At 46.4% G+C, this 22,098-nt stretch overlaps 1 protein-coding gene across 1 annotated transcript in view; it reads left to right on the top strand.

Annotated features, from left to right (window-relative positions):
* Positions 1-22,098, top strand: part of LOC116360588 (thyrotropin-releasing hormone-degrading ectoenzyme) — a gene marked incomplete in the record, with an annotated part of 436,874 nt that overhangs the window by 230,012 nt on the left and 184,764 nt on the right. Inside the window, 1 exon segment of the mRNA XM_031815459.1 lies at positions 5,918-6,031. Within this exon segment, the coding sequence (XP_031671319.1) occupies positions 5,918-6,031 (114 nt within the window).

The following is a 22,098-nucleotide window of genomic DNA, read 5'->3' on the forward strand; positions in this document are numbered from 1 at the left end:
GGTGGTGACATGGTGTTGACAGTGTCAGGGTGGTCACAGGGTGTTGACAGTGTGGTGATCGGGTGTTGACAGGGTGGTGACAGCGACAGGGTGGTGCCTAGGTGGTGACAGGGTGGTGCAGGGTGGTGGCATGGTGGTGACAGGATGTTGACAGGGTTGTGACAGTGACAGGGTGGTGCCAGGGTGGTGACAGGGTGGTGACAGGTTGGTGACAGTGACAGGTTGGTGACAGTGTGGTGACAGGGTGGTGACAGTTACAGGGTGGTGACAGGGTGGTGACAGTAACAGGGTGGTGACAGGGTGGTGACAGTGTGGTGACAGGGTGGTGACAGTGACAGGGTGGTGACAGAGTGGTGACAGTGTGGTGACAGGGTGGTGACAGTGACAGGGTGGTGACAGGGTGGTGACAGGGTGTTGACAGGGTGTTGACAGGGTGTTGACAGGGTGGTGACAGGGTGGTGACAGTGACAGGGTGGTGCCTAGGTGGTGACAGGGTGGTGACAGGGTGGTGCAGGGTGGTGGCATGGTGGTGACAGGGTGTTGACAGTGACAGGGTGGTGCCAAAGTGGTGACAGGGTGGTGACAGGGTATTGACAGGGTGGTGACAGTGACAGGGTGGTGACAGGGTGATGACAGTGACAGGGTGGTGACAGGCTGTTGACAGTGACAGTGACAGGGTGGTGACAGTGACAGGGTGGTGACAGGGTGGTGACAGTGACAGTGTGGTGACAGGGTGGTGAAAGGGTGGTGAAAGGGTGTTAACATGGTGGTGACAGTGACAGGGTGGTGACAGGGTGATGACAGGGTGTTGACAGTGACAGGGTGGTGACAGGCTGTTGACAGTGACAGTGACAGGGTGGTGACAGTGACAGGGTGGTGACAGGGTTGTGACAGTGACAGGGTGGTGACAGGGTGGTGACAGGGTGTTGACAGGGTGGTGACAGTAACAGTGTGGTGACAGGGTGGTGACAGGGTGGTGACAGTGACAGGGTGGTGACAGTGTGGTGACAGGGTGGTGACAGGGTGGTGACAGGGTGGTGACAGTGACAGGGTGATGGAAGCGGGGTGACAGTGACAGGGTGGTGACAGTGACAGGGTGGTGACAGGGTGGTGACAGTGACAGGGTGGTGACAGGGTTGTGACAGTGACAGTGTGGTGACAGGGTGGTGACAGGGTGGTAACATGGTGGTGACAGGGTGGTCACAGGGTGTTGACAGGGTGGTGATAGGGTGTTGACAGGGTGGTGACAGTGACAGGGTGGTGCCTAGGTGGTGACAGGGTGGTGACAGGGTGGTGGCATGGTGGTGACAGGGTGTTGACAGGGTTGTGACAGTGACAGGGTGGTGCCAGGGTGGTGACAGTGTGGTGACAGGGTGGTGACAGGGTGTTGACAGGGTGGTGACAGGGTGGTGACAGGGTGGTGACAGGGTGTTGACAGGGTGGTTATAGGGTGTTGACAGGATGGTGACAGGGTGGTGACAGTGACAGGGTGGTGACAAGGTGGTGATAGGGTATTGACAGGGTGGTGATTGGGTGTTGACAGTGACAGGGTGATGACAGGGTAGTGACAGTGGTGATGACAGGGTGGTGACAGTGACAGGGTGGTGACAGGGTGGTGACAGGATATTGACAGGGTGGTGACAGGATATTGACAGGGTGGTGACAGTGACAGGGTGATGACAGGGTGTTGACAGTGACAGGGTGGTGACAGGCTGTTGACAGTGACAGTGACAGGGTGGTGACAGTGACAGGGTGGTGACAGGGTGGTGACAGTGACAGGGTGGTGACAGGGTTGTGACAGTGACAGGGTGGTGACAGGGTGGTGACATGGTGGTGACATGGTGTTGACAGTGTCAGGGTGGTCACAGGGTGTTGACAGTGTGGTGATCGGGTGTTGACAGGGTGGTGACAGTGACAGGGTGGTGCCTAGGTGGTGACAGGGTGGTGACAGGGTGGTGCAGGGTGGTGGCATGGTGGTGACAGGATGTTGACAGGGTTGTGACAGTGACAGGGTGGTGCCAGGGTGGTGACAGGGTGGTGACAGGTTGGTGACAGTGACAGGGTGGTGACAGTGTGGTGACAGGGTGGTGATAGTGACAGGGTGGTGACAGTAACAGGGTGGTGACAGGGTGGTGACAGTGTGGTGACAGGGACAGGGTGGTGACAGGGTGGTGATAGGGTGTTGACAGGGTGGTGAAAGGGTGTTGACAGGGTGGTGACAGGGTTTTGACAGGGTGTTGACAGGGTGGTGACAGGGTGGTGACAGGGTGGTGACAGTGACAGGGTGGTGACAGTGTGGTGACAGGGTGGTGACAGTGACAGGGTGATGACAGGGTGTTGACAGTGACAGGGTGGTGACAGGCTGTTGACAGTGACAGTGACAGGGTGGTGACAGTAACAGGGTGGTGACAGGGTGGTGACAGTGACAGGGTGGTGACAGGGTGGTGACATGGTGGTGACATGGTGTTGACAGTGTCAGGGTGGTCACAGGGTGTTGACAGTGTGGTGATCGGGTGTTGACAGGGTGGTGACAGTGACAGGGTGGTGCCTAGGTGGTGACAGGGTGGTGACAGGGTGGTGCAGGGTGGTGGCATGGTGGTGACAGGATGTTGACAGGGTTGTGACAGTGACAGGGTGGTGCCAGGGTGGTGACAGGGTGGTGACAGGGTGGTGACAGTGACAGGTTGGTGACAGTGTGGTGACAGGGTGGTGACAGTTACAGGGTGGTGACAGGGTGGTGACAGTAACAGGGTGGTGACAGGGTGGTGACAGTGTGGTGACAGGGTGGTGACAGTGACAGGGTGGTGACAGAGTGGTGACAGTGTGGTGACAGGGTGGTGACAGTGACAGGGTGGTGACAGGGTGGTGACAGGGTGTTGACAGGGTGTTGACAGGGTGTTGACAGGGTGGTGACAGTGACAGGGTGGTGCCTAGGTGGTGACAGGGTGGTGACAGGGTGGTTCAGGGTGGTGGCATGGTGGTGACAGGGTGTTGACAGTGACAGGGTGGTGCCAAAGTGGTGACAGGGTGGTGACAGGGTATTGACAGGGTGGTGACAGTGACAGGGTGGTGACAGGGTGATGACAGGGTGTTGACAGTGACAGGGTGGTGACAGGCTGTTGACAGTGACAGTGACAGGGTGGTGACAGTGACAGGGTGGTGACAGGGTGGTGACAGTGACAGTGTGGTGACAGGGTGGTGAAAGGGTGTTAACATGGTGGTGACAGTGACAGGGTGGTGACAGGGTGATGACAGGGTGTTGACAGTGACAGGGTGGTGACAGGCTGTTGACAGTGACAGTGACAGGGTGGTGACAGTGACAGGGTGGTGACAGGGTTGTGACAGTGACAGGGTGGTGACAGGGTGGTGACAGGGTGTTGACAGGGTGGTGACAGTAACAGTGTGGTGACAGGGTGGTGACAGGGTGGTGACAGTGACAGGGTGGTGACAGTGTGGTGACAGGGTGGTGACAGGGTGGTGACAGTGACAGGGTGATGGCAGCGGGGTGACAGTGACAGGGTGGTGACAGCGGGGTGACAGTAACAGTGTGGTGACAGGGTGGTGACAGGGTGGTGACAGTGACAGGGTGGTGACAGGGTGGTGACAAGGTGTTGACAGGGTGTTGACAGGGTGGTGACAGTGACAGGGTGATGACAGCGGGGTGACTTTGACATGGTGGTGACAGGGTGGTGTCATGTCTTTGGCTATGCCGGATTAAGTGATATGACATGCTATTCTATAACATCCTTTCTCTGTAATTAATATTACCTGATTGAGCTAATCATGTAAATGTAATTAACTAGAGAGTCGGGGCACCACGAAATAATCCCAAATGATGTCCTATTTCCTGTATAGTCAATGCTTTTGACCAAAGAGTACATCCCAAATTACAACCTATTTCCTGTATAGTCAATGCTTTTGACCAAAGAGTACATCCCAAATTACAACCTATTTCCTGTATAGTCAATGCTTTTGACCAAAGAGTACATCCCAAATTACAACCTATTTCCTGTATAGTCAATGCTTTTGACCAAAGAATACATCCCAAATTACAACCTATTTCCTGTATAGTCAATGCTTTTGACCAAAGAGTACATCCCAAATTACAACCTATTTCCTGTATAGTCAATGCTTTTGACCAAAGAATACATCCCAAATTACAACCTATTTCCTGTATAGTCAATGCTTTTGACCAAAGAATACATCCCAAATTACAACCTATTTCCTGTATAGTCAATGCTTTTGACCAAAGAATACATCCCAAATTACAACCTATTTCCTGTATAGTCAATGCTTTTGACCAAAGACTACATCTAGATACTCCAAACTTTTGAACGATAGTGTATAAATACTGGAACTCAGCTGTTGGTGGTAATGACAGTCACACCAGAGACTAAGCTCAGTGGAACTCAGCTGTTGGTGGTGTTGACAGTCACACCAGAGACTAAGCTCAGTGGAACTCAGCTGTTGGTGGTGTTGACAGTCACACCAGAGACTAAGCTCAGTGGAACTCAGCTGTTGGTGGTGTTGACAGACACACCAGAGACTAAGCTCAGTGGATCTCAGCTGTTGGTGGTGTTGACAGTCACACCAGAGACTAAGCTCAGTGGAACTCAGCTGTTGGTGGTGTTGACAGTCACACCAGAGACTAAGCTCAGTGGAACTCAGCTGTTGGTGGTGTTGACAGTCACACCAGAGACTAAGCTCAGTGGAACTCAGCTGTTGGTGGTGTTGACAGTCACACCAGAGACTAAGCTCAGTGGAACTCAGCTGTTGGTGGTGTTGACAGTCACACCAGAGACTAAGCTCAGTGGAACTCAGCTGTTGGTGGTGTTGACAGTCACACCAGAGACTAAGCTCAGTGGAACTCAGCTGTTGGTGGTGTTGACAGTCACACCAGAGACTAAGCTCAGTGGAACTCAGCTGTTGGTGGTGTTGACAGTCATACAAGAGACTAAGGTCTATTGAACTCAGCTGTTGGTGGTGTTGACAGTCACACCAGAGACTAAGCTCAGTGGAACTCAGCTGTTGGTGATGTTGACAGTCACACCAGAGACTAAGCTCAGTGGAACTCAGCTGTTGGTGGTGTTGACAGTCATACAAGAGACTAAGGTCTATGGAACTCAGCTGTTGGTGGTGTTGACAGTCACACCAGAGACTAAGCTCAGTGGAACTCAGCTGTTGGTGATGTTGACAGTCACACCAGAGACTAAGCTCAGTGGAACTCAGCTGTTGGTGGTGTTGACAGTCACACCAGAGACTAAGCTCAGTGGAACTCAGCTGTTGGTGGTGTTGACAGTCACACCAGAGACTAAGCTCAGTGGAACTCAGCTGTTGGTGGTGTTGACAGTCACACCAGAGACTAAGCTCAGTGGAACTCAGCTGTTGGTGGTGTTGACAGTCACACCAGAGACTAAGCTCAGTGGAACTCAGCTGTTGGTGGTGTTGACAGTCACACCAGAGACTAAGCTCAGTGGAACTCAGCTGTTGGTGGTGTTGACAGTCACACCAGAGACTAAGCTCAGTGGAACTCAGCTGTTGGTGGTGTTGACAGTCACACCAGAGACTAAGCTCAGTGGAACTCAGCTGTTGGTGGTGTTGACAGTCACACCAGAGACTAAGCTCAGTGGAACTCAGCTGTTGGTGGTGTTGACAGTCACACCAGAGACTAAGCTCAGTGGAACTCAGCTGTTGGTGGTGTTGACAGTCACACCAGAGACTAAGCTCAGTGGAACTCAGCTGTTGGTGGTGTTGACAGTCACACCAGAGACTAAGCTCAGTGGAACTCAGCTGTTGGTGGTGTTGACAGTCACACCAGAGACTAAGCTCAGTGGAACTCAGCTGTTGGTGGTGTTGACAGTCACACCAGAGACTAAGCTCAGTGGAACTCAGTTGTCTTCTTCTTTTCTTGCTGCAGTGGTTTGGTGACCTGGTAACCCCCGTGTGGTGGGAGGATGTCTGGCTGAAGGAAGGCTTCGCCCACTTCTTTGAGTACGTTGGAACCGACTTCCTCTTCCCCAAATGGAACATGGTAAGATCTTTATTGTGTTTTAAAGATAGTGAAAGATTACAATACCTTGTAATTACACTGTGACTAATTTAACCACCCTAAATGACTTTACTTCTGATCTTATCTGAGGATTAGAATAGTTTATTATAATGACTGTCAGTTGGAACAAAGATGAGGAACAGCTTATTATAACGACTCTGTCAGTTGGAACAAAGACGAGGAACAGTTTATTATAATGACTCTGTCAGTTGGAACAAAGACGAGGAACAGTTTATTATAATGACTCTGTCAGTTGGAACAAAGACGAGGAACAGTTTATTATAATGACTCTGACAGTTGGAACAATCTAAATCTAAACCCATTGTTATTCTTTATTCGTCATCGTTTAGGGGCCGATGAGTTCGTTCCAATAAAATAATCCGTCATAAAGAGTTTGGTGGGGCGGAACAAAATGTTGTTTGTTAAAAGTCACTTCCAGTTCCCAGACGGAGATGTATTTCTGCTAATGTAGAAAAATAGTTTGTTTCCATGCATTTCCAATTTATCTCTAGGTAAAAACTGAACAGTGACAGGCCACATAAATCTTGCGTTGGGGTAGTAATTTACACTGATTTCATCTCAGTAGCGATGGCAGTATTTGAATTGAAAGTTGTGCCGTTCCCTGTGGGGGACTCATTGAAGACGCATATCTCAAAGCCTGACTGCTAGGACACTAGGCACACAGTGCAACGTGCTGGACTGGACTGTACCATCACACAGGACCGGACTGTACCATCAAACAGGACCAATATCACACTGGACTGGACTGTACCATCAAACAGGACCGGACTGTACCATCAAACAGGACCAATATCACACTGGACTGGACTGTACCATCAAACAGGACCGGACTGTACCATCAAACAGGACCAATATCACACTGGACTGGACTGTACCATCAAACAGGACCGGACTGTACCATCAAACAGGACCAATATCACACTGGACTGGACTGTACCATCAAACAGGACCGGACTGTACCATCAAACAGGACCAATATCACACTGGACTGGACTGTACCATCAAACAGGACCGGACTGTACCATCAAACAGGACCAATATCACACTGGACTGGACCATCAAACAGGACCGGACTGTACCATCAAACAGGACCAATATCACACTGGACTGGACTGTACCATCAAACAGGACCGGACTGTACCATCAAACAGGACCAATATCACACTGGACTGGACTGTACCATCAAACAGGACCGGACTGTACCATCAAACAGGACCAATATCACACTGGACTGGACTGTACCATCAAACAGGACCGGACTGTACCATCAAACAGGACCGGACTGTACCATCAAACAGGACCGGACTGTACCATCAAACAGGACCGGACTGTACCATCAAACAGGACCAATATCACACTGGACTGGACTGTACCATCAAACACGACCGGACTGTACCATCAAACAGGACCGGACTGTACCATCAAACAGTACCAATATCATACTGGACTGGACTGTACCATCAAACAGGACCAATATCATACTGGACTGGACTGTACCATCAAACAGGACCAATATCACACTGGACTGGACTGTACCATCACACAGTACCAATATCATACTGGACTGGACTGTACCATCACACAGTACCAATATCACACTGGACTGGATTGTACCATCAAACAGGACCAATATCACACTGGACTGGACTGTACCATCACACAGTACCAATATCACACTGGACTGGACTGTACCATCACACAGTACCAATATCACACTGGACTGGACTGTACCATCACACAGTACCAATATCACAGTGGACTGGACTGTACCATCACACAGTACCAATATCACACTGGACTGGACTGTACCATCACACAGTACCAATATCACACTGGACTGGACTGTTCCATCACACAGTACCAATATCACACTGGACTGGACTGTACCATCACACAGTACCAATATCACACTGGACTGGACTGTACCATCACACAGTACCAATATCACACTGGACTGGACTGTACCATCACACAGTACCAATATCACAGTGGACTGGACTGTAACATCACACAGTACCAATATCACACTGGACTGGACTGTAACATCACACAGTACCAATATCACACTGGACTGGACTGTACCATCACACAGTACCAATATCACACTGGACTGGACTGTACCATCACACAGTACCAATATCACACTGGACTGGACTGTACCATCACACAGTACCAATGTCACAGTGGACTGAACTGTTCCATCACACAGTACCAATATCACACTGGACTGGACTGTACCATCACACAGTACCAATATCACACTGGACTGGACTGTACCATCACACAGTACCAATATCACACTGGACTGGACTGTACCATCACACAGTACCAATATCACAGTGGACTGGACTGTACCATCACACAGTACCAATATCACAGTGGACTGGACTGTACCATCACACAGTACCAATATCACACTGGACTGTACCATCACACAGTACCAATATCACACTGGACTGTACCATCACACAGTACCAATATCACACTGGACTGTACCATCACACAGTACCAATATCACACTGGACTGTACCATCACACAGTACCAATATCACAGTGGACTGGACTGCTGTATCTCCTGTGTTAATGTGACACCAATGCTATCTATCAATGAGAGTGACCACTACATTACACTAAAAGGGCTACAAGCCATTCCTCTATTCCAATATCTCTTCAAATATCCCCATTAGCATAGCACTTACTATGAAGCAATGTATTGGATATTGGCCATGCCTTCTAAGTTGTGTGTTAGTATGGGATATTGGCCATGCCTTCTAAGTTGTGTGTTAGTATGGGATATTGGCCATGCCTTCTAAGTTGTGTGTTAGTATGGGATATTGGCCATGCCTTCTAAGTTGTGTGTTAGTATGGGATATTGGCCATGCCTTCTAAGTTGTGTGTTAGTATGGGATATTGGCCATGCCTTCTAAGTTGTGTGTTAGTATGGGATATTGGCCATGCCTTCTAAGTTGTGTGTTAGTATGGGATATTGGCCATGCCTTCTAAGTTGTGTGTTAGTATGGGATATTGGCCATGCCTTCTAAGTTGTGTGTTATTATGGGATATTGGCCATGCCTTCTAAGTTGTGTGTTAGTATGGGATATTGGCCATGCCTTCTAAGTTGTGTGTTATTATGGGATATTGGCCATGCCTTCTAAGTTGTGTGTTAGTATGGGATATTGGCCATGCCTTCTAAGTTGTGTGTTAGTATGGGATATTGGCCATGCCTTCTAAGTTGTGTGTTAGTATGGGATATTGGCCATGCCTTCTAAGTTGTGTGTTAGTATGGGATATTGGCCATGCCTTCTAAGTTGTGTGTTATTATGGGATATTGGCCATTCCTTCTAAGTTGTGTGTTAGTATGGGATATTGGCCATGCCTTCTAAGTTGTGTGTTATTATGGGATATTGGCCATGCCTTCTAAGTTGTGTGTTAGTATGGGATATTGGCCATGCCTTCTAAGTTGTGTGTTAGTATGGGATATTGGCCATGCCTTCTAAGTTGTGTGTTAGTATGGGATATTGGCCATGCCTTCTAAGTTGTGTGTTAGTATGGGATATTGGCCATGCCTTCTAAGTTGTGTGTTAGTATGGGATATTGGCCATGCCTTCTAAGTTGTGTGTTAGTATGGGATATTGGCCATGCCTTCTAAGTTGTGTGTTATTATGGGATATTGGCCATGCCTTCTAAGTTGTGTGTTAGTATGGGATATTGGCCATGCCTTCTAAGTTGTGTGTTAGTATGGGATATTGGCCATGCCTTCTAAGTTGTGTTATTATGGGATATTGGCCATGCCTTCTAAGTTGTGTGTTAGTATGGGATATTGGCCATGCCTTCTAAGTTGTGTGTTATTATGGGATATTGGTACGTTGGTACATAGTTTTTTTTCTTTCTATGGTTTGACTGCTAGTTCCTACATAATTCCACACATATTTTTTCTCTCACGCAACGGACACTATTCATTCATTCCAGCTTGAGAGCAAACCCTCAAACAAGTGTTCTATATTGTGTACAGGCGTAACCCCAGCTAGCTAGCTGACTGATGTTGGTATGTACATAACCCATACTCAGCCGTAACCCCAGCTAACTAGCTGACTGATGTTGGTATGTACATAACCCATACTCAGCCGTAACCCCAGCTAGCTAGCTGACTGATGTTGGTATGTACATAACCCATACTCAGCCGTAACCCCAGCTAGCTAGCTGACTGATGTTGATATGTACATAACCCATACTCAGCCGTAACCCCAGCTAGCTAGCTGACTGATGTTGGTATGTACATAACCCATACTCAGCCGTAACCCCAGCTAACTAGCTGACTGATGTTGATATGTACAGAACCCATACTCAGCCGTAACCCCAGCTAGCTAGCTGACTGATGTTGATATGTACATAACCCATACTCAGCCGTAACCCCAGCTAACTAATGTTGGTATGTACATAACCCATACTCAGCCGTAACCCCAGCTAAATGGCTGACAGACATGTGATCTTCACTTCGTGCTGGAATGTAATGCAAATGTAGAGATATTCTAGTAAAGCCCCATTCACAAGAAAGGCCAATGACACCCATGCAATTAATGCAAACATTAATGATGAACAATTATGCAAATCATACACTTCACGCTCCTATTCTCCCTCCCCGACCGAGCTGTGTTTGTGATTGGATTAGAGATACGTTAAGTCTAACCTGGTTAATGAAACATTACTCACGTTTGTTTGATTACAGGATCATTAGCATGACAAAGAACAGTGTTGAACAGTAATGGAGTTCTCAGTGTATCGAAAAAACAAACAATTGAATGCCGTTTAGCGTAAATGTTATTAAATGTGATTGAATTTGCGACTGTATATTATGGGATGAAAATCAATTACCCCCCCCCCCCTTATTACAAACTACCATTGTGATATTTCTTTCACCAATGGAATTTAGATTACTATTACAATAGAGATTCTAAACATTATCTGTCAACCTACTGCTTAATAACCGAGACGTTGCCAAGGCAACCACAACATATGGAATGTTAACAGTATCTATGGAAGACACCCCCTGTCTATTAATAGCTTAAGGATGTGTTCTAAATGCCTCCCTCTTCCCCTACATACACAGAGTGAACAAAACATTAGGAACACCTTCCTGATATTGATATTGAGTATACTTCCTTTTGCCCCTCAGAACAGCATTCAGTTCGTCGTGGCGTGGGACTCTGCAAGGTGTTCGAAAGCGTTCCACAGGGATGCTGGCCCATGTCGACTCCAATGCTTCCCACAGTTGTGTCAAATTGGCTGGAATGTCCTTTGGGCGGTGGGCCGTTCGTGATACACACTGAAACTGTTAAGTGTGAAAAACCTAGGAGTGTTTGCCGTTCTTAACACAAACCAGGAACGCCTGGCACCTACTACCATACCCCACTTAAAGCTTGTGTCTTAACCATTCACCCTCTGAATTGTCCACAGAAACAATCCATGTCTCAAGGCTTATAAACCCTTCTTTAACCAGGTCTCCTCCCCTTCATCTACGCTAATTGAAGTGGATTTAACAGGTGACATCAATAAGGGATCATATCTTTCACCTGGCTCCTCCCCTTCATCCACGCTAATTGAAGTGGATTTAACAGGTGACATCAATAAGGGATCATATCTTTCACCTGGCTCCTCCCCTTCATCTACGCTAATTGATGTGGATTTAACAGGTGACATCAATAAGGGATCATATCTTTCACCTGGATTCACCTGGTCAGTCTGTCATGGAAAGGGCAGGTGTTCTTAATGTTTTGTAAACTCAGTGTAGTGCATTTCTTTTGACCAAAGCCCCCTAGGGCTAGTGCATGACATAGGGAATAGGGCTCTGGTCTAAAGTAGTGCACGACATAGGGAATAGGGCCCTGGTCTAAAGTAGTGCACGACATAGGGAATAGGGCTCGGGTCTAAAGTAGTGCACTATATAGGGAATAGGGCCCTGATCTAATGTAGTGCACTATATAGGAAATAGGGCTCTGGTCTAAAGTAGTGCACTATATAGGGAATAGGGTTCTGGTCTAAAGTAGTGCACTATATAGGGAATAGGGCTCTGGTCTAAAGTAGTGCACTATATAGGGAATAGGGCTCTGGTCTAAAGTAGTGCACAATATAGGGAATAGGGCTCTGGTCTAAAGTAGTGCACTATATAGGGAATAGGGCTCTGGTCTAAAATAGTGCACTATATAGGGAATAGGGCTCTGGTCTAAAGTAGTGCAATATATAGGGAATAGGGCCCTGGTCTAAAGTAGTGTACTATATAGGGAATAGGGTGCCATTTGGGACGTAGCCGTAGTGTGTTATGCCGCTATGCATATTTTCGAGTCCACTTATTCTGAAGTGTTTCTGCTGTCCAAGGCTAAATAACTCCCTGACACTCAAGTATAGCGAAGAGAAGAAGAGAGAGAGAGAGGAAGAGATATGGCACAGTCTCAGCCAATCATTTCTGTCACATTTTGCATTTCCTGTTGTGACAGTCGTTTCAATCATGGGCTATATTCATTTGGAAATTATCATAGTCCATCCTCCCTCTTTGTGTCCAGAACGTATTTAGAAGCATCTCTGTCTTCTTCGCTCTTCCAGACTTGCAGAACCGCCAGCTAATTGCTGCTTCATTTCTAATCACAGAGGGAACAAAACTCTGTCATCGTCCCAGCAAGGAGTTTTTAAATTGCAGTCAATAAGATATATTCATGGTGAATAGTTTGGACTATTGCCTTTGCTTTCCTTGTGTGGAACAATCACCTAGTCAGAGTGGACCCCCTAATGTATGTCAAATGATTTGCAGTTCTTTCGACAAAACAGGAATCAATTCAGCAGTCCATTTTTTTTAAAGGCACTGTGTGGAGAATGGATGACGATGACATCACTGCTAGCTGCCTAGCTTTACCATCACATATATATATATATATATATTACTGTCTCAGAAAAACAACCCATATAACTAATTCAAAATAAATACATGATCATATCCAGGCATCATCAATATACAAAACATCCCAGTGAAACAGTGTTCCATACTTCAAAACTCTCTTTGTTCTAGAACACAACGACGATATGCTAATCATCACTTCAGTTATTCTCGTCAATTTCAACTCTTTTGTCCCTTTTGTTGATGCGATGACTTTGATGCAGACAGACACAGACCAGGCTTCTCTTAGTGTCCCCAGATGCAACAGCTCGTGGTGGAAAATAAACACCCACAGCAATTCTATTCACATTAGATAAGACCATCATTAGCATGACAACACGGAACACAATAATGGCCCAGTGTTCCAACCATAGATCAGAATGATTCTAATTCTACTTCTATAGTTCCAACAGCATTGGAAGCCTTTCTCTGTCTCTATGACTGCGGGCTGTGCAGTCGTGATACTGGCTTCTGTATTTAGATGAGTTCAGGTGTAAATTGGCTGATGCTTGCTGCCTGCCCTCTCTTTTTTATTAGAGGAGGCATGATGCCGACCTCATGCTCTTGAGGAAAGAAAGACAGTGTGTGACTCATTCTGTTTTTTTATTCATTGGTAAAGTGTCTAAATCAGGAGAAAACTGTGGTCCTGTCTCTCTCTCTGCTTTGTTAACGAGCAGTCTTGTTACACAGGGATAAACAAATAGGATGCCAAGAGACTTCAGGTATTAATATTCACACATTTAGCTTTTTAAACTTCTCAGAAGCGGACAGTTTTCAGAAAACCCTTTACCCTTGCTGATCAGAGATATCTCAACTTGAGCGTCTCACACCACAAGAAGGTCTTCTAATTGTTTGTTGTCTGAGAGAGGGGTAAATGCTGTAAATTAAGAGAGGACTCCATATATTTTGAAAGATGAGCCATTGAGGATTGTAATACATACGGCTTTGATGTCCTCAGTGGTGGAAGAAGTCCCCAATAGATACATATAATTTAATAGAAAAGGACTCAAGTAAAACTGAAAGTCACCCAGTAAAATACTACTTGAGTAAAAAGTCTAAAACTATTTGATTTTAAAATATACTTAAGTATCAAGAGTAAATGTAATTGATACAATATACTTAAGTACCAAAAGTAAATGTAATTGATACAATATACTTAAGTACCAAAAGTAAATGAAATTGATACAATATACTTAAGTACCAAAAGTAAATGAAATTGATACAATATACTTAAGTACCAAAAGTAAATGTAATTGATACAATATACTTAAGTACCAAAAGTAAATGTAATTGATACAATATACTTAAGTACCAAAAGTAAATGAAATTGATACAATATACTTAAGTACCAAAAGTAAATGAAATTGATACAATATACTTAAGTACCAAAAGTAAATGAAATTGATACAATATACTTAAGTACCAAAAGTAAATGTATACATCATTTCAAATTCCTTTTATGAAGGAAACCAGACGGCACCGTTTTATGTATTTAGGGAGAGCCAGGGGGCACAGTCCCACACTCAGACATCATTTATAAGTGCTTAGTTGGTCCTCCAGATCAGAGGCAGTAGAGATGACCAGGGGCACAGTCCAACACTCAGACATCATTTATACATCATTTATGAGTGTTTAGTGAGTCCTCCAGATCAGAGGCAGTAGAGATGACCAGGGGCACAGTCCCACACTCAGACATCATTTATACATCATTTATGAGTGTTTAGTGAGTCCTCCAGGTCAGAGGCAGTAGAGATGACCAGGGGGCACAGTCCAACACTCAGACATCATTTATACATCATTTATGAGTGTTTAGTGAGTCCTCCAGGTCAGAGGCAGTAGAGATGACCAGGGGGCACAGTCCAACACTCAGACATCATTTATACATCATTTATGAGTGTTTAGTGAGTCCTCCGGATCAGAGGCAGTAGAGATGACCAGGGGGCACAGTCCAACACTCAGACATCATTTATACATCATTTATGAGTGTTTAGTGAGTCCTCCGGATCAGAGGCAGTAGAGATGACCAGGGGGCACAGTCCAACACTCAGACATCATTTATACATCATTTATGAGTGTTTAGTGAGTCCTCCAGGTCAGAGGCAGTAGAGATGACCAGGGGGCACAGTCCAACACTCAGACATAATTTATACATCATTTATGAGTGTTTAGTGAGTCCTCCGGATCAGAGGCAGTAGAGATGACCAGGGGGCACAGTCCAACACTCAGACATCATTTATACATCATTTATGAGTGTTTAGTGAGTCCTCCAGGTCAGAGGCAGTAGAGATGACCAGGGGGCACAGTCCAACACTCAGACATCATTTATACATCATTTATGAGTGTTTAGTGAGTCCTCCAGGTCAGAGGCAGTAGAGATGACCAGGGGGCACAGTCCAACACTCAGACATCATTTATACATCATTTATGAGTGTTTAGTGAGTCCTCCAGGTCAGAGGCAGTAGAGATGACCAGGGGGCACAGTCCAACACTCAGACATCATTTATACATCATTTATGAGTGTTTAGTGAGTCCTCCGGATCAGAGGCAGTAGAGATGACCAGGGGGCACAGTCCAACACTCAGACATCATTTATACATCATTTATGAGTGTTTAGTGAGTCCTCCAGATCAGAGGCAGTAGAGATGACCAGAGGCACAGTCCAACACTCAGACATCATTTATACATCATTTATGAGTGTTTAGTGGGTCCTCCGGATCAGAGGCAGTAGAGATGACCAGGGGGCACAGTCCAACACTCAGACATCATTTATACATCATTTATGAGTGTTTAGTGAGTCCTCCGGATCAGAGGCAGTAGAGATGACCAGGGGGCACAGTCCAACACTCAGACATCATTTATACATCATTTATACATCATTTATGAGTGTTTAGTGAGTCCTCCAGGTCAGAGGCAGTAGAGATGACCAGGGGGCACAGTCCAACACTCAGACATCATTTATACATCATTTATGAGTGTTTAGTGAGTCCTCCAGGTCAGAGGCAGTAGAGATGACCAGGGGGCACAGTCCAACACTCAGACATCATTTATACATCATTTATGAGTGTTTAGTGAGTCCTCCGGATCAGAGGCAGTAGAGATGACCAGGGGGCACAGTCCAACACTCAGACATCATTTATACATCATTTATGAGTGTTTAGTGAGTCCTCCGGATCAGAGGCAGTAGAGATGACCAGGGGGCACAGTCCAACACTCAGACATCATTTATACATCATTTATGAGTGTTTAGTGAGTCCTCCAGGTCAGAGGCAGTAGAGATGACCAGGGGGCACAGTCCAACACTCAGACATCATTTATACATCATTTATGAGTGTTTAGTGAGTCCTCCGGATCAGAGGCAGTAGAGATGACCAGGGGGCACAGTCCAACACTCAGACATCATTTATACATCATTTATGAGTGTTTAGTGAGTCCTCCGGATCAGAGGCAGTAGAGATGACCAGGGGGCACAGTCCAACACTCAGACATCATTTATACATCATTTATGAGTGTTTAGTGAGTCCTCCAGATCAGAGGCAGTAGAGATGACCAGAGGCACAGTCCAACACTCAGACATCATTTATACATCATTTATGAGTGTTTAGTGGGTCCTCCGGATCAGAGGCAGTAGAGATGACCAGGGGGCACAGTCCAACACTCAGACATCATTTATACATCATTTATGAGTGTTTAGTGAGTCCTCCGGATCAGAGGCAGTAGAGATGACCAGGGGGCACAGTCCAACACTCAGACATCATTTATACATCATTTATACATCATTTATGAGTGTTTAGTGAGTCCTCCAGGTCAGAGGCAGTAGAGATGACCAGGGGGCACAGTCCAACACTCAGACATCATTTATACATCATTTATGAGTGTTTAGTGAGTCCTCCAGGTCAGAGGCAGTAGAGATGACCAGGGGGCACAGTCCAACACTCAGACATCATTTATACATCATTTATGAGTGTTTAGTGAGTCCTCCGGATCAGAGGCAGTAGAGATGACCAGGGGGCACAGTCCAACACTCAGACATCATTTATACATCATTTATACATCATTTATACATCATTTATGAGTGTTTAGTGAGTCCTCCAGGTCAGAGGCAGTAGAGATGACCAGGGGGCACAGTCCAACACTCAGACATCATTTATACATCATTTATAAGTGCTTAGTGGGTCCTCCAGATCAGAGGCAGTAGAGATGACCAGGGGGCACAGTCCAACACTCAGACATCATTTATACATCATTTATGAGTGTTTAGTGAGTCCTCCGGATCAGAGGCAGTAGAGATGACCAGGGATGTTCTCTGTTTAGTGAGTCCAGAGGCAGTAGAGATGACCAGGGATGTTCTCTGTTTAGTGAGTCCTCCAGGTCAGAGGCAGTAGAGATGACCAGGGGCACAGTCCCACACTCAGACTTCATTTATACATAATTTATGAGTGTTTAGTGAGTCCTCCAGGTCAGAGGCAGTAGAGATGACCAGGGGGCACAGTCCAACACTCAGACATCATTTATACATCATTTATGAGTGTTTAGTGAGTCCTCCGGATCAGAGGCAGTAGAGATGACCAGGGGGCACAGTCCAACACTCAGACATCATTTATACATCATTTATGAGTGTTTAGTGAGTCCTCCGGATCAGAGGCAGTAGAGATGACCAGGGGGCACAGTCCAACACTCAGACATCATTTATGAGTGTTTAGTGGGTCCTCCAGATCAGAGGCAGTAGAGATGACCAGGGATGTTCTCTGTTTAGTGAGTCCAGAGGCAGTAGAGATGACCAGGGGCACAGTCCCACACTCAGACATCATTTATACATCATTTATGAGTGTTTAGTGAGTCCTCCAGGTCAGAGGCAGTAGAGATGACCAGGGGGCACAGTCCAACACTCAGACATCATTTATACATCATTTATGAGTGTTTAGTGAGTCCTCCGGATCAGAGGCAGTAGAGATGACCAGGGGGCACAGTCCAACACTCAGACATCATTTATACATCATTTATGAGTGTTTAGTGAGTCCTCCGGATCAGAGGCAGTAGAGATGACCAGGGGGCACAGTCCAACACTCAGACATCATTTATACATCATTTATGAGTGTTTAGTGAGTCCTCCAGGTCAGAGGCAGTAGAGATGACCAGGGGTGTTCTCTGTTTAGTGAGTCCAGAGGCAGTAGAGATGACCAGGGGCACAGTCCCACACTCAGACATCATTTATACATCATTTATGAGTGTTTAGTGAGTCCTCCAGGTCAGAGGCAGTAGAGATGACCAGGGGGCACAGTCCCACACTCAGACATCATTTATACATCATTTATGAGTGTTTAGTGAGTCCTCCAGATCAGAGACAGTAGAGATGACCAGGGGGCACAGTCCAACACTCAGACATCATTTATGAGTGTTTAGTGGGTCCTCCAGATCAGAGGCAGTAGAGATGACCAGGGATGTTCTCTGTTTAGTGAGTCCAGAGGCAGTAGAGATGACCAGGGGCACAGTCCCACACTCAGACATCATTTATACATCATTTATACATCATTTATGAGTGTTTAGTGAGTCCTCCAGTTCAGAGGCAGTAGAGATGACCAGGGGACACAGTCCCACACTCAGACTTCATTTATACATCATTTATGAGTGTTTAGTGAGTCCTCCGGATCAGAGGCAGTAGAGATGACCAGGGGGCACAGTCCCACACTCAGACATCATTTATGAGTGTTTAGTGGGTCCTCCAGATCAGAGGCAGTAGAGATGACCAGGGGGCACAGTCCAACACTCAGACATCATTTATACATCATTTATGAGTGTTTAGTGAGTCCTCCGGATCAGAGGCAGTAGAGATGACCAGGGGGCACAGTCCCACACTCAGACTTCATTTAAACATCATTTATGAGTGTTTAGTGAGTCCTCCGGATCAGAGGCAGTAGAGATGACCAGGGGGCACAGTCCCACACTCAGACATCATGTATGAGTGTTTAGTGGGTCCTCCAGATCAGAGGCAGTAGAGATGACCAGGGGGCACAGTCCAACACTCAGACATCATTTATACATCATTTATGAGTGTTTAGTGAGTCCTCCGGATCAGAGGCAGTAGAGATGACCAGGGGGCACAGTCCCACACTCAGACTTCATTTATACATCATTTATGAGTGTTTAGTGAGTCCTCCGGATCAGAGGCAGTAGAGATGACCAGGGGGCACAGTCCAACACTCAGACATCATTTATACATCATTTATACATCATTTATGAATGTTTAGTGAGTCCACCAGGTCAGAGGCAGTAGAGATGACCAGGGGGCACAGTCCAACACTCAGACATCATTTATACATCATTTATACATCATTTATGAATGTTTAGTGAGTCCACCAGGTCAGAGGCAGTAGAGATGACCAGGGGGCACAGTCCCACACTCAGACATCATTTAAACATCATTTATGAGTGTTTAGTGAGTCCTCCAGGTCAGAGGCAGTAGAGATGACCAGGGGGCACAGTCCAACACTCAGACATCATTTATACATCATTTATGAGTGTTTAGTGAGTCCTCCAGATCAGAGGCAGTAGAGATGACCAGGGGGCACAGTCCAACACTCAGACATAATTTATGAGTGTTTAGTGGGTCCTCCAGATCAGAGGCAGTAGAGATGACCAGGGATGTTCTCTGTTTAGTGAGTCCAGAGGCAGTAGAGATGACCAGGGGCACAGTCCCACACTCAGACATCATTTATACATCATTTATGAGTGTTTAGTGAGTCCTCCGGATCAGAGGCAGTAGAGATGACCAGGGATGTTCTCTGTTTAGTGAGTCCAGAGGCAGTAGAGATGACCAGGGGCACAGTCCAACACTCAGACATCATTTATGAGTGTTTAGTGGGTCCTCCAGATCAGAGGCAGTAGAGATGACCAGGGATGTTCTCTGTTTAGTGAGTCCAGAGGCAGTAGAGATGACCAGGGGCACAGTCCAACACTCAGACATCATTTATACATCATTTATACATCATTTATGAGTGTTTAGTGAGTCCTCCAGTTCAGAGGCAGTAGAGATGACCAGGGGGCACAGTCCAACACTCAGACATCATTTATGAGTGTTTAGTGGGTCCTCCAGATCAGAGGCAGTAGAGATGACCAGGGGCACAGTCCAACACTCAGACATCATTTATACATCATTTATGAGTGTTTAGTGAGTCCTCCGGATCAGAGGCAGTAGAGATGACCAGGGGGCACAGTCCCACACTCAGACTTCATTTATACATCATTTATGAGTGTTTAGTGAGTCCTCCGGATCAAAGGCAGTAGAGATGACCAGGGGGCACAGTCCCACACTCAGACATCATTTATGAGTGTTTAGTGGGTCCTCCAGATCAGAGGCAGTAGAGATGACCAGGGGGCACAGTCCAACACTCAGACATCATTTATACATCATTTATGAGTGTTTAGTGAGTCCTCCGGATCAGAGGCAGTAGAGATGACCAGGGGGCACAGTCCCACACTCAGACTTCATTTATACATCATTTATGAGTGTTTAGTGAGTCCTCCGGATCAGAGGCAGTAGAGATGACCAGGGGGCACAGTCCAACACTCAGACATCATTTATACATCATTTATACATCATTTATGAATGTTTAGTGAGTCCACCAGGTCAGAGGCAGTAGAGATGACCAGGGGGCACAGTCCAACACTCAGACATCATTTATACATCATTTATACATCATTTATGAATGTTTAGTGAGTCCACCAGGTCAGAGGCAGTAGAGATGACCAGGGGGCACAGTCCCACACTCAGACATCATTTAAACATCATTTATGAGTGTTTAGTGAGTCCTCCAGGTCAGAGGCAGTAGAGATGACCAGGGGGCACAGTCCAACACTCAGACTTCATTTATACATCATTTATGAGTGTTTAGTGAGTCCTCCAGGTCAGAGGCAGTAGAGATGACCAGGGATGTTCTCTGTTTAATGAGTCCACCAGATCAGAGACAGTAGGGATGACTAGGGATGTTCTCTGTTTAGTTAGTCCTCCAGATCAGAGACAGTAGAGATGACCAGGGATGTTCTCTGTTTAGTGAGTCCTCCAGATGAGAGACAGTAGAGATGACCAGGGATGTTCTCTGTTTAGTGAGTCCACCAGATCAGAGACAGTAGGGATGACCAGGGATGTTCTCTGTTTAGTGAGTATTCCAGATCAGAGGCAGTAGAGATGACCAGGGATGTTCTCTGTTTAGTGAGTCCTCCAGATGAGAGACAGTAGGGATGACTAGGGATGTTCTCTGTTTAGTTAGTCCTCCAGATCAGAGACAGTAGAGATGACCAGGGATGTTCTCTGTTTAGTGAGTCCTCCAGATGAGAGACAGTAGAGATGACCAGGGATGTTCTCTGTTTAGTGAGTCCACCAGATCAGAGACAGTAGAGATGACCAGGGATGTTCTCTGTTTAGTGAGTCCACCAGATCAGAGGCAGTAGGGATGACCAGAGATGTTCTCTGTTTAGTGAGTCCTCCAGATCAGAGGCAGTAGGGATGACCAGAGATGTTCTCTGTTTAGTGAGTCCTCCAGATCAGAGGCAGTAGGGATGACCAGAGATGTTCTCTGTTTAGTGAGTCCTCCAGATCAGAGGCAGTAGGGATGACCAGAGATGTTCTCTGTTTAGTGAGTCCTCCAGATCAGAGGCAGTAGGGATGACCAGAGATGTTCTCTGTTTAGTGAGTCCTCCAGATCAGAGGCAGTAGGGATGACCAGGGATGTTCTCTGTTTAGTGAGTCCTCCAGATCAGAGGCAGTAGAGATGACCAGGGATGTTCTCTGTTTAGTGAGTCCACCAGATCAGAGGCAGTAGGGATGACCAGAGATGTTCTCTGTTTAGTGAGTCCTCCAGATCAGAGGCAGTAGGGATGACCAGAGATGTTCTCTGTTTAGTGAGTCCTCCAGATCAGAGGCAGTAGGGATGACCAGAGATGTTCTCTGTTTAGTGAGTCCACCAGATCAGAGACAGTAGGGATGACCAGAGATGTTCTCTGTTTAGTGAGTCCTCCAGATCAGAGGCAGTAGGGATGACCAGGGATGTTCTCTGTTTAGTGAGTCCTCCAGATCAGAGGCAGTAGAGATGACCAGGGATGTTCTCTG

Source organism: Oncorhynchus kisutch, unplaced genomic scaffold (genome assembly GCF_002021735.2).
Source record: "Oncorhynchus kisutch isolate 150728-3 unplaced genomic scaffold, Okis_V2 Okis09a-Okis19a_hom, whole genome shotgun sequence".
In the NCBI taxonomy this organism is placed as follows: domain Eukaryota; kingdom Metazoa; phylum Chordata; class Actinopteri; order Salmoniformes; family Salmonidae; genus Oncorhynchus; species Oncorhynchus kisutch.